Source organism: Syzygium oleosum, unplaced genomic scaffold, assembly GCF_021117445.2.
Source record: "Syzygium oleosum isolate NSW1041296 unplaced genomic scaffold, Sole_v2.1 Sole_v2.11, whole genome shotgun sequence".
Lineage (NCBI taxonomy): Eukaryota > Viridiplantae > Streptophyta > Magnoliopsida > Myrtales > Myrtaceae > Syzygium > Syzygium oleosum.
The window spans coordinates 5,574,693-5,587,430 of NW_026607495.1; the positions used below are offsets into that span (position 1 = coordinate 5,574,693).

At 39.7% G+C, this 12,738-nt stretch overlaps 1 protein-coding gene across 2 annotated transcripts in view; it reads right to left on the bottom strand.

Annotated features, from left to right (window-relative positions):
- Positions 1 to 3,344: 3,344 nt before the first annotated feature.
- LOC115673878 (external alternative NAD(P)H-ubiquinone oxidoreductase B2, mitochondrial-like) overlaps positions 3,345 to 12,738 on the bottom strand; it is a 55,223-nt gene continuing 45,829 nt past the window's right edge. The window contains exons 1-10 of one of the 2 annotated variants that reach the window (XM_030596139.2): positions 8,925 to 9,139; positions 7,462 to 7,732; positions 6,901 to 7,107; positions 6,380 to 6,630; positions 5,659 to 5,875; positions 5,443 to 5,547; positions 4,401 to 4,673; positions 4,186 to 4,307; positions 3,811 to 3,930; positions 3,345 to 3,709 (exon numbers count right to left, since the gene is read on the bottom strand). In XM_030596139.2, coding sequence (XP_030451999.1) covers positions 3,622 to 3,709; positions 3,811 to 3,930; positions 4,186 to 4,307; positions 4,401 to 4,673; positions 5,443 to 5,547; positions 5,659 to 5,875; positions 6,380 to 6,630; positions 6,901 to 7,107; positions 7,462 to 7,732; positions 8,925 to 9,016 — 1,746 coding nt within the window. In that variant the 5' untranslated portion in view covers positions 9,017 to 9,139 and the 3' untranslated portion in view covers positions 3,345 to 3,621. Of the gene's footprint in view, positions 3,710 to 3,810; positions 3,931 to 4,185; positions 4,308 to 4,400; positions 4,674 to 5,442; positions 5,548 to 5,658; positions 5,876 to 6,379; positions 6,631 to 6,900; positions 7,108 to 7,461; positions 7,733 to 8,924; positions 9,140 to 12,738 lie in introns of those variants that run through there. The other variant, XM_056315803.1, reaches the window with a different exon arrangement.

Below are 12,738 nucleotides of genomic sequence, written 5' to 3' on the forward strand. Positions count from 1 at the left end.
TGACATGGACAGAGCCATTTTTCTATTATTATCCATAAAATCTATGTATATAATATGTATATACATATATACATATATACTATGATTAAACTATGATTAAACCTGCTGGAGAACGGACTCTCATCCATGGGGAAAATCAAGAGCTTCGAATTGGATGACAAAACCATCGATTCCATACATTCACCCCCCTAGAGAAAGCAAAAAGGCGACACATTTGCTTGCTCCCGCGTTGGATTCAAGAACATCTGTTGAAGGAAAACTTCGCAACGTTTACTTTCTTTTTCCATCAATGGCTTCTCATCTTTTGAGTTAAAACTCCTTTTCACCATCTGAAGATGTGATTGACAGAAGATTGCATTCTACAATGCGAACGCAGGGCTTTGGTTCTCATTAGCAAGAGACAAAAGCTGCGGGATTGATGCTAGAAGAGAGAGTTAGAGAGAGAGAGAGAGAATTAGGAAAAGGGTGGATCAAATGCCATCATTTGGCTAAACGATGTGCGACATATTAGAAAGTATCTTGTACATGCGTTGCATATCAGGAAATGGTCGATTAGAAGGTACGATGATGCTAATGACGTCTCGGATTTTTTCTCTTCTTCTTTTTGGATACTTAGATACCGATAAGTGACTGATTAGCTTCTTTACATCGATGACGAAATAGGCGCATGAATTGCTAGCTTTCTCCTATAGTATCTCCGGTCGATCGTATGGCTCAGCCATTTCGATTAGTACGCATTGGCCAATGCATAAATACATATAAATATATATATGTATATATGGACCACATTAATAAGTAGACAACTTCAATATCCTGAGGCGTGATAATGATAAATTCTTGCAACCCCACACCCATGTGAGAGACTGAAAAAACCCTCCTCGCTTGCCTCGCAACTGTTTTGGCACTTGTTCACTTTCTCTTTAGGAGGTGAAACTTCGTGCAACTTTTCACGGCTTTTCAATGGCTATTTACTGTGGACCGAAAAGTGTGATCTTGTGAATACAACTCTCACCGGTATAAACATCGATACGTAACTCGGATCAATTTCGATGGTGAATTAGCGATTTATTTCGTTTATCGTCGTCGCAATCGCATAATTTTTAGTCTATTTTCTTTATCGAGGAATGTAGATTTTGCGCCTATGGATGTCCTTGGAAATTACCGCACTCTACTCATTTTCGATACCTTAGAATCATGGACATCTAATTGTAGTAACTCTTGTGCTATGTTTGCTATCTAATTGCGATCGATTCTGGCCTCCATTCTTCTTTCTTTGTACAAATAGTGTTTCAGTGATGCCGATAACAAATGAGATTCTTAGCAGAACGCTCATTCTATTAAAGGGAATCGGCATTGATGCCCGAAATTCCTCCTCTATTTCATTTAACCTAATGTTTTGGTTTTCAATTGCGTTCTTACTTTTTTGTTCTCTTTCATACCCCTTTACAAGGACATTTTTTGCACTGACGATGTTTTTCAATTTTCATTCGAAGATATGAGCAAGGTACAAAAACCGGTACATAATTGTCGTAGAATTCAATATGAATCCTACCCTGTTTTTCGATATATGATTGACTTGATCCACTAGAATACATTCAAGAGAAGGAGAGATAAAAGCTAATGCTTAGACTGGAAAAATCGCTTGGCTTCAAAGGGAAAGGTAGTCCCCACGAATCAATTTACCTCTATAGATCTAAGTTCTGTTGGGCAAAGTTGACCCTATATGCCATATAAACATAGCAGCATAAGTGGGAATACATAGAGGGAGAGATTATTGCTTGGATTTGAAACAAGAGTATGAACCAACCATGTGTATACTTGAGTTATCGGTTGTGGATCCGGTTTTTGCGTGCTTGTAATCATTCCAATTTCCAACTGCTTGAAATTGACAATTAGCCAAAACAAAGATTGGGAAGGGGGGGATATAAAAATAAAATTATGGGGAGCTCCAATCTGAGAAGGAAATCATACTGGGGAAAGTTGCACCGGAAATCCTAAATCTTGTGCGTGAAATGTACCCAAGTCCTAAACCATTCAATTGGATCAATTAGGTCCTAAACCTTTCAATTAGTTGTATTAAGCCATGACTTGTTCAAAAAGTGCAATCAAGTCATTGCGAAGAGCAATATCTAAAATTACTTATGTGTACTTAAAATGTGCTTATACGGCATCTTTGAATTACACTATTCGAGATAATTTTAGGATTAAATTACATTTTCCGATAAAGATCGAGGACTTAACTCAATCAAATGAAAGGTTTAGGGCTCCATCGTACTTTTCGGTGAAGGTTTAGGATTGGTTAAATCAATTGAAAGGTTTATGACTCAACTGCATTCCCTACATAACGCCCGGGACTACGAACCGGCATGTTAGATAAGTTTTAAGATGCATATATAGAGCACAAAGTATACATAACGTTGCAAAACTTGAGAGACTACATGTGCACAAAGAGTTGGGGCTATGCTGCACGTGTTGTGATGTTGCCCACACGAAGTAAAAGTTGAACTGGTGGGGGCGTCTCCTTTGATGCTTTTAGACTACTAGATGTCGAGTTACAACGAGGTTCGAGTTGGTGGATAGACACTGGCTATGAATTTTGTGGTCGTGTAGAATGAAGAACACTACAATGAAGAATGCCTCATCAAGATCAAATTGGTCTTCATGTGTTCAAGCAAAATCAACCATGTAATTTACTTGGCATTCACAAGTTATGGGAGACTTATGTAATGCATGCTATAGGGATTCTGCAACACGGAACGCGACTTAGTTTAAGCATGATATCCGGTTTAAGCATCTGATAATCTTCTAAATAAATTCGAGAGATCCTTTGCCCGAATCCATACACTCCAAAGAGACGGCCAGTAACGATTAAATGAGTTTATAGGCAAGAAGATACACCCAGCCTCGCTTTGAAACTTGCGCACCCCTATTAATTGATGACTCAAATGCATCATATTATCGGGATTACACACTCTTTGCGAAAATCAAATTTCTTCGGATCAAGTCAAAAGAGAGCCTTTTCCCACTTGTATCCTCTAGTTGTACTCATGTTGCAGCTTAGATCGTATGAATAAGTTTGTCAAGCTGAGTTGCATAGAAAGAAAGAAGATGCTTGCCCCTATTGGCGGTTTTCAAAGAAGGCTAGGCTATCACCATTACATGTTGTCCATTATTTGCTTCTAAAGGACGGTTACAATGAAGAAGAGATCACCAAAATGACATGACAAACTTGATTATTATCTGATATTTGAGACTGATGCACAAAGCTGCTGAATTATATGAATTTAGCGAGAATTACGAATTGTGTCCTACTTAGAAATTGATCACATCGGCGGTCATCGAAGTAGGCGGTCCAATCTCAAGCAGAAACTTTTACTAACGTTCACCATCCAAATGAAAGGATGTCTCCCCAATATAATATTTTGCTGCTTCAAGCAGTTAAGTTTATTTTTGGTAGCTATATGCTTAGTTGGCTACCTATCATGAATAAATCAATGGGACTGTGAATTGAATTATTACAAGCAAAACTCTTAAAGGAGGCTCTCAAAACTTTGAAATCGAATCACTAGCCCATACGCCGTAGTCGTGAGGAAAAGAAGTCCAGCATAAACTTATGTAGCTTCAGATACGGCTCGAGTCCCTCCCGAAAACGAAACGCCTCGTCCAATCTGATATCACCAACATCCTCGTGCGCCAGCTGACTTGCTTGCTGAATTTCGCAATTAGCAAGGTTAAAATCAGATTGCCATTAAACGACATCGTGCTTGAAGGTAACATTTGAGAGAGAGAGAGAGAGAGAGAGAGAGATACCTCGCATAGACAGAATACCAGAGCCATTGACTACTTTGACCGATTGAGACCCAATCACCAGGAAGTTGTGCTGCTGTCTGTTCTCCTCCCAGAGGAGCAAATTGTCCTAAATGCTTGTACCTTCAGGAATCACACAACGCAAATAGAGTCAAGCATATGAAGTGGTTCAGCATATTAAAACGCTTCTCAAAAGTCAAAATGTAATGAGCTTTAAAGAATAGTCTCGGAGAAAGGTTATAACCACACAGAAACGTACTGTTTTTGCTGTGAAAATGTAATCAGAATAAGCTTTAATTCCTACATTTGTATTCATAGGATTACAATTGATCTCGTTTAGAGTTCACAGATGGGATGCTTCAGCAAACTTTTACGTACCTAAAAGGACGGAACCGATGGCGGCCCTCTCCTCTGAACCGGAGAGGACCTTCAGGATTTTTCTCACACTCCTCCATCCGGGTAAAACAATCAGCTAGATAGGCACCTTGCTGTGCTGCAACCTGAGTTCATATGGCAGATTCAAGTAAAACCATAAGTAAATAATCCAATCGCATCATCCAGAAAAGGTGTTTTGATCATGACTGGAGCTATACCTGCGCTGTTGCCGGAAGATTTTTCATCTGAGAATCCACCTGGGAAAGAGCCGAGGTAAATTCTGCAATATCTAATTCGATTGATTCCTCCTCGACATCCCCCTTCGATTCCTTCAACAGATCAACAATGTCTCCCAATTTCTTATTCTTCAGGTACAGCTCCACCTGAGGGTATCTTTCACAGATGTCAGCAATGACCTCACGAGCTTCTTTTGCAGTCAGTGTCCCCGAATTGTCCTTATCTGCCTTACTAAATATAGCCGCAATATCTTCCTGAGAACAAACAATCAAACAAATTGTCACGCCATCCCTAGATGGAGTTGGTTCCATTAACTCTGTCACTAAAACTGCATTTCTTAGTGTAAAGGGAAATATGCCATGACTAGTAGTTAGCTGATTAGCATATTTTGTGAAGGCCCTATCTTTGAGTGGACACATTCATGTTAGCTGATTAGCATATTTTGTGAAGGCCCTATCTTTAAGTGGACGCATTCATGTTCTCTAAACTCAAAGAAAACTCCAATTTCGGCCCCTGCTACAGTACCAGGACATAAGCGTTTCAATAATTTCCTGGAGCAACCTTTTAGCAATTCAACTGAGAAAGCCAAAACAGAAGAGTGCAAGTTATTAGGCACTCAGATTGATTAAATTTTAACAGAGCACACTGAAGCAGATGCTGAATAGCAAGTGCTGAAATCTGAACACAAAACTGACAGAAAATGTAGTGGTTATCTTTTCATAATGAAATGTAAGGCACTTCAAACTGGCTTTAGCCATTATGTACTGTGACAAGACAACTTAAACACGTCAAAACATTTTTGCATGAGTAAAGGGCCGCATGGGAAATGGGTGTTTACACTCTGGAGAAGCGTTGACTCTTTCATTCAGAACAAAGCTTTTTTCGATTAAGACAAATCGTGACATGTCAACCTTAGCATTTAAGTTCCAAGGTAGATTGACAAGTAAAACTCTAATAATGAAATGAAAGTAAGCCACAAAGGTCATGAAAGAAATGTATTAGAGAGCTATATAGGAACTTTACCATGACTTTTCGCTGATTAATTGTGGCACAATCACCAAGTGCATATATACTATCACATCCCTCGACACGAAGCCATTCATCAGTTGCCAGAGCGCGTCTACTAGCCTGTCTCACCGAAATGTTGATCCAAAATAATTAATTTACACAAGAATACAAGTTTATGGGTAACTCAAATGTAATGTAGACTAGAAGCAGACAAATTATCATATGACATACCTGACCAACTTGCTTCATGAAATCTCTTACTACAGGCCGCTGCCCAATACCAGTTGACCAGACAGCCATACCATAGGGAATAGAAGATGTTTCCCCAGTCTTCTCTTTGGTAGAAATTTCTTTATCAGTTACTTTCACAACCATTGACCCAGTTTTTAGATTAATTCCGTCTCTTCGGAATTTGGTCTCAGCAAAATTGGTGATTCTTTTGTCAAACCTGCCAAAGACTAAATGTCTTCAGTATGCTGAACCTTGTCTGAATTATGAGAGTGTTCCGCTATTAGTAGGCATACTACCCTTTCAGCCTCCAGATAGATGAGAGAGGTCGCACTATCATAATAAGATGTTGATATTACTATTCTTCCAACTAATGCACAAACCCATCCCATTGATAACATCATGCCATGCCTAAGGCATAAAAGTTAGCATCCTCAGATTAGCAGACATTCCAGAAGATAATCTTCCTCTTACGAGGCAAGTATATTAATGACATTAAATCACATGAGATAAATTAAAGAGTTTAGACTAACAATAGTTTTTACACTATGCCCTGATTCTGGAGAATATCCATATCACTATATTCGAAAGTATGGAGACCCTCCAAGACGGAAGAAGAAATATTGTGTACGTAGACACTAGATAGCCGGTATGCATTTACACGAAGAAGACATAAATAATTGGTTCGCCAAAGAAACAACATAATGAAGTATAGAGTAATTACATGTTCAAGATATGATCAGCTGCCTCCAGAAGTGTTATGTTCACTAACTCCTTCACCCGTGGATACAATTTCACTAAATCCTCATTCACAAAGTCATAAAGCTCTGCAGCAAACTCCACACCTGTTGGGCCACCGCCAACAACAACAAAATGAAGAATTCTTTTTCTTTCCTCATCACTTAAGTTTGGTAGGCTTGCTCTTTCAAAACAGTCGATGACACTTCTTCGAATTTCTTGAGCATCCTCTACTTCCTAAAAGGTCAACATGAAAAAAAAAACAAAACATCATAAACTCCATTCCTGGTGCAGTAACTAAAATTCCAATGACAATTGCTCACAGGCATCAAAACTTCAGTGCAGTTTATTCACACATCCTACTATTTGAAAATACATGAGAAGGCACACAAGAATCTCCAATCTATTAATGCCTATAGTCAATCGTGCCTGTAGTCAAAATTAACCATATGGTACTGTTTTATCTTTACAAATCTAGGTATAAGTAGACAGTTACAGGAAACTTACCTTCAAGAACTTGCAGTTCTCCTCAACCCCAGGAATATTAAATGTGTTGGACCGGGCACCAATGGCTATAACGAGATAGTCATAGTCAACAACGAATTCCTCTTTTCCATTCAAATTGGTCCCGTTACTAGTTCGACAGTAGACCTTTTTATTTTCTGCATCAATCTTGACACACTCGGCTTCCCAGAAACGAATGTCCATATTTTTCTGCTTCAAAAAACACAAGACAAACCATATTAAGCTATTGCTACTCGCACAAACTCTATAGTCACTGATTAAAGGTCTGCCCAATCATTTCAGAAACAGGTGATAAGATGGTTTACAAATGATTTCAAGGTCCATCAAAGACACCAAACCCATAAATGAAGATTTATGATATATCCCCCAGGATGATTAAAGTTATAGAGAATAAATATTTCTCTAGGAACTTATCACATAGACCACTCTCATTGAACCTGTCTAATCCTCAATAAGCATTCCAAATAAGAAATTCACGTGCAAATAAAACATGATTTAATGGACTTCTGATCATCTAATCTTATTCCATGAGAGTTCTATTACCTTCCGAACAATGTTCCGAATTGGTTCAACAATGCTACGAGCTTCCACTGTACCACAAGTAACGCTCGGCAACAGAGGGGTAAATGCAAAGTAATTACGAGGTGACACAATCTGGACATCATAGGAGGAGTTCTTAATATTCCTTAAAAAAGATGTTCCAGCCCAGCCAGTTCCAAGTACCACCACCCTCTTCTTTTTGCTCTCTGCTTCTACTGGCACAATTGCTTGTGCACCTGAGTTTGCCTCTGCATATGCCACAAGCCCTCCTCCACTGAACAAATCATAACAGAAGAAACAAGCTGTGAAACTCTAACATTAAATGATAAACTACGGAAAACTATCAATAAAAGAGAACATGGCGTTTTATCTTTTCGCTTTAAAAGAAAATCCTACCATTTGCAATGAAATTGGTATCTGACACGGTTTCATATACAGTGAATATGCAATTGCGATTGTTATTTAAGTACTCGACGCAATACCCTATCTCCATAGTTCTTGATAGAGGCAGACGTCGGAACTTTTAGATTCGGGGAAGCGAGATAAAAGCATTGGCAATACTCTTTCTCGGGCGAGAAGTGAGAATCTTATGCTAAACTACTTCCAGGATTATAAAATGCATACTTGCTAAATATTACAGCAGCAAGCACCACGCTGCAGGGGGTCGGGGCCAAAGCCCTGCCAGACCCCTTCTCGGTTCATCATCGTCCCTTGACATGCCAACAAAATTCATCGATCTCCGCGAAAATCTAGCATTCCTCATCCTCGCTTTCAATCATTAGGACGCACAATTCCGAGCGACAACACACCAAATTACTTTTCACGCCCATTCACAGGACATTAGAAAGAAGATGCAGAAACTCTAAAGCCACATTTCCTTACCAAAAAAACACTCTAAAGCTACATCCAAGTGAACACCCGATATCACACGGGAACAAACAGAAAACGGCTCGTCGGTTCCCGCCTGAGAACCTTCCCTCACAGAACAGAGACATCCACATACAAAAAACCGCCACACCCAGATGCAACAAGGCTCGAAAAAATTCAACAAGTCAAAGAGATTTATCGATCTCCGCAAAAATATAGCATTCCTCAGCCCCACTTTCAAGCATTAGGACATACAATCTCAAGCGACAAGACACCAAGTTACTTTTCACGCCATTCACAGGGCATAACAACGAAGATGCAGAAACTTTAAAGCTACATCCAAGCGAACACCCGATATCACACGGGAACAAACAGGAAACGGCTCGTCGGTCCCCGCCTCAGAAACCTTCCCTCACAGAACAGAGACAGACGCACATACAAAAAAACCACCACGCCCCCACGCAACACGGACCGAGAAGACTCAACGACACCCGACCCTTTCATAGCCACGAGACGACGTCGCCCCGAAACCGCTCCGATCGATAAGACGCGGAGAACACGAGCGGGAAAAGCAGGGGAGGAGGAGGAGGGGCAAAAACCTGACGGTGAAGAGGACGACGAGCTTGGCGAGGGAGGGATGGTCGTGGAAGGCGCGGGAGAACCTGTCGAGCAGCGTCGTCGAGGTCCTCATCTCTTCCCCAAGCGGGCGCTCCGGATGGATCTGCGGCCGGCGAGTTCCGACGATGTTGGAGAACAGTCGCTCGTTCGAAGAACAGAGGAAGCAAGATCGTCAACGTCGCGATCGTTCCAGGCTTCTTCCTCCTTTTCTGGTTGCGTTGTTCGGTCGAATTTCCATTTTTCTTTTTTTTTGTGGTTTTTCGGAGCTCGCTGGCATTGACTTGGCGGTCAAGGAACGGAGGCCACGTGGCGGAACTCGTGGCTCTCGTGCTCTCCTCCTCCTAAAGGCTCGCGACGGCGTGCGCGCATTCGCGGGGGCGGGGCCCCACACGTTCCCGAAGGGGCGCGTGGCCGCTTTGGTTGGGATCGGACGGCCGTTGACCGCCGGATCGAGGCGGGCGGGCCCCACACCCCCGGTTGGATGCACGCGGGGTTTTCGGCTGCTATAACGTGCGCGGTCTTCCTGGGGGCCGCCTGATGCGAATCGTGCGATGCCACGTGCGCTCATGATCGGTCTGAATATTATCATCTCAAGCGCTTGCTGCCGGATGCCTCAGGCTCTCAATTCATTGATTGAATTTAGGATCCATAGTGACTTTTTACGTCATTATTTATGACATTTTCCTAAAAGTATATCGGATTATTCGCTGCTCTAATGAAATTCCCATCTTCAGATGTCGATAGGAATGTCATAAATAAAAGTGGAAGATGAGGAACCAATCTACTGCTCATCAGGGTTTCATCTTCTCGTGCAATGTAAAACAACGAAACGGTGCATTAGCAACACTCTTGATGTTTGGTTGAATTTGATCTATTTACTTTCGCCTCCTTTACTTTCTCTCTCTCTCTCTCTTCATTCGCTCGCACACCAGCGCCACTTCTTTGCTTTTCTTCTTTGACAGTCCAGGGGTACGTGCATTGAGATCTGGCTATCCAAACGTTCATGAAATACCCCGCAAAAACCCCCACGAATCGATTAAACTTAGTAATTTAGCCTGTGCGCGAGTGGTATTGACCTTGAACAATTCACACGTGGTGATAGGATTCAAACGAGCGAAGTTCTTGAATTGGAAATCCCTGGATGACCCAATGAACCGGCGCCAATCCTAAGGGCAACTCCTCTCGTTTTTTTTTCATGCACGGGGCATACCGAATTGGACGCTAGTCAATACGAGCTCGAAATGAAATTGACATTTATCTACTCAGCTACTCAAAATAAGGGGCACTTGTGTCTCCGAACCCAAGTTTTGACGCGCAAATCAAAATCGGGTTTTTGGGTAAAAGCCGACATTGAACGGAGGTTGGGGAATCTGAGCAATTTGATGACTAACCACGACTTATTGATAGGGACCTAAAAAGTGGGGAAGGGGACACGAATGAGCGGAGTCCACGTGGCACGTGGTCAGTCGTAGGATGCGGCCGCTGGACAATCGGACGTGGAAAGGCTGGCTAAATCGTAGGGGTTGGGTGGGACAGTACGAGAAGCTCGGACGGCTCCCTCACTTGTCGTGCGCTGGACAATTGGCGAGGGGCGTACGTGTTCCAAGTCGGACTTTTCAACTCTCTTTCGGGGAAAGAAAGAGACCGGTCAAATTTTTTGCTGTAATTTTGTGTTTCCAAAATTTGTCAGCATCACAAATGCAATTTGACTTTTATTTTGCGTGGAGCCATTTCTTTCTAAATATATAAATGCATATATATATATATATATATATATATATATATATATTTGAATGAATGATACATATGAATATATGCGTCGATATCATTGTTTGAACTTTGCTCGTGTAACTACTGGGGGTTGCCCCAGGTGGCCATCCTTTCCATCCTTCCCACATGGGATGGAGATGGAAAAGTTAGGGGTGGAAACGTTTAGTTTTAGGTATGGAGTTCAACTCCTACGCTCTGCAAAGAGATAGAGCAAAAGTTTGAGAGTGAGTTGAAAGTTAGAATAAAACAAGACAAAAAAAAAATTGCTCTTGTAGATTATATTTGGGAAAATGACACATCTAGTCCTTAAATTTGAGCCCGTTGTGCGATATCATCCTTGAACTTTTTAATTCGTTCAATGTGATTATTGAACTATTCCAAATGTTCAATCTAATCCCTAAACTCTCAATTTGTTTAATCTAGTCCCTCAATTTTTTGAAACAAAATCAAATTAGTCCTTCGATAATATTCATAAGTTTTCATTTCAATCCATTTCCTAATTCAATAAAAAATATGCTATATTTTTATTGCCTTTTTACCTTTTTGATCTTTATTAATATTACTATAGCTCGATTTAAATATATTTTAACTTATAGTCTCTATAATAGTACAAATATAACCTTATTTAGATTTTATATTGGATTCATACTCTTTTTATTTCAATAATTAGTGTTTTCATAAGATTATTTAACTACGACAACAATTTATCTATATATTTTTCGTACTTATATTAAATTTAAATATTGTTCCCATTTTTTAGATTAATAGAATTATCAAATTTTTGTGTTTCGTTTTTTTCTTATTTAAATTTAGTTAAATTTCTAAACTAGGATATTATAATATTAGGAATATCAACCCGATACAACTTTAAATTAGGTTCTATTTTCACTTTTATATAGATCATAAGCTGATATACTTAAATGTAATTATTATAATATTTATAAAGACAAAAAAGGTAAACAAGTAGTAAAAAGATAATACTATCTTTGTTGACTTAGGAAATGGATTGAATGAAAAGATATTCTAAAATCCTTACAAAAAAAAAACAGATATTCTAAAATCCGGGCAATAGTGTAATTATCGAAACTTTTAACTTTTTTATGGAAAGTTGAGGAATTAGATTGAGTTAACTGAAAGTTTAGTGACTAGAGTACATATTTAGGAATAACTTGAGGAACACGTTGAATGAATTAAAAATTCAAAGATGACATTGCATATCAAGCGAAAATTTAAAGATAATTTTTGTCATTTTCCCATTATATTTCCCACTATCTATTGAAACTAGGGTTAATACCACTAAAAACTCTAAATTGGTACTACTGTGACAAATTTACCAAAAATTAATTTTTTGATCATTAAAAATCACAAACTGGTACACTTGTGATAAATTTACCCAAAACTAATTTTTTGACCATCAAAAGCTCCAAATCTATACACTTGTGACAAATTTACCCTCCGTTAAATTGGATTGATATCACGAAGAATTATAAACTCGTAAACTTGTGACAAAAAGAGAGGTAAAATCTCAAACTGATACACCCGTCAACTGTCACGTGTAATTTAACTCAATAATTTGGCAGTAAAATTTAATGAAAACTAATTAAATGTATATTTGTTACAAATGTTTCAGTTTTGTGATTTTTTGTGATATTAGCCCTCGAAACTATACATGTCATGAAAAATATCAAAAATATACTTGCTAAATTGTAAAAATAATTTGAAAAAAAAACACTTTTGGACATGGTGGGGTGGAATTCGAGAAAGGATTTACGGAAAGAGCGACCCAATTTTCTAGAAGGATGCATGTTGTTGCGATCCCCCAACTGTCTCCATCATAGTTTCCCACGTTCCTTCCAGCTTTATAGTATCCCAACTAGGGGTGTGCAAAAGAACCGGGACCCGCCTGGACCGCCCGGAACCGGACCGGAACCGGTGGTTCCCAAGGGAACCGGTCCTGTTCCCGGTTCCAATTTTTTGGAACCGGTACTGTTTGGGCCGGTTCCCGGTTCCCTATGTGGAACCGTC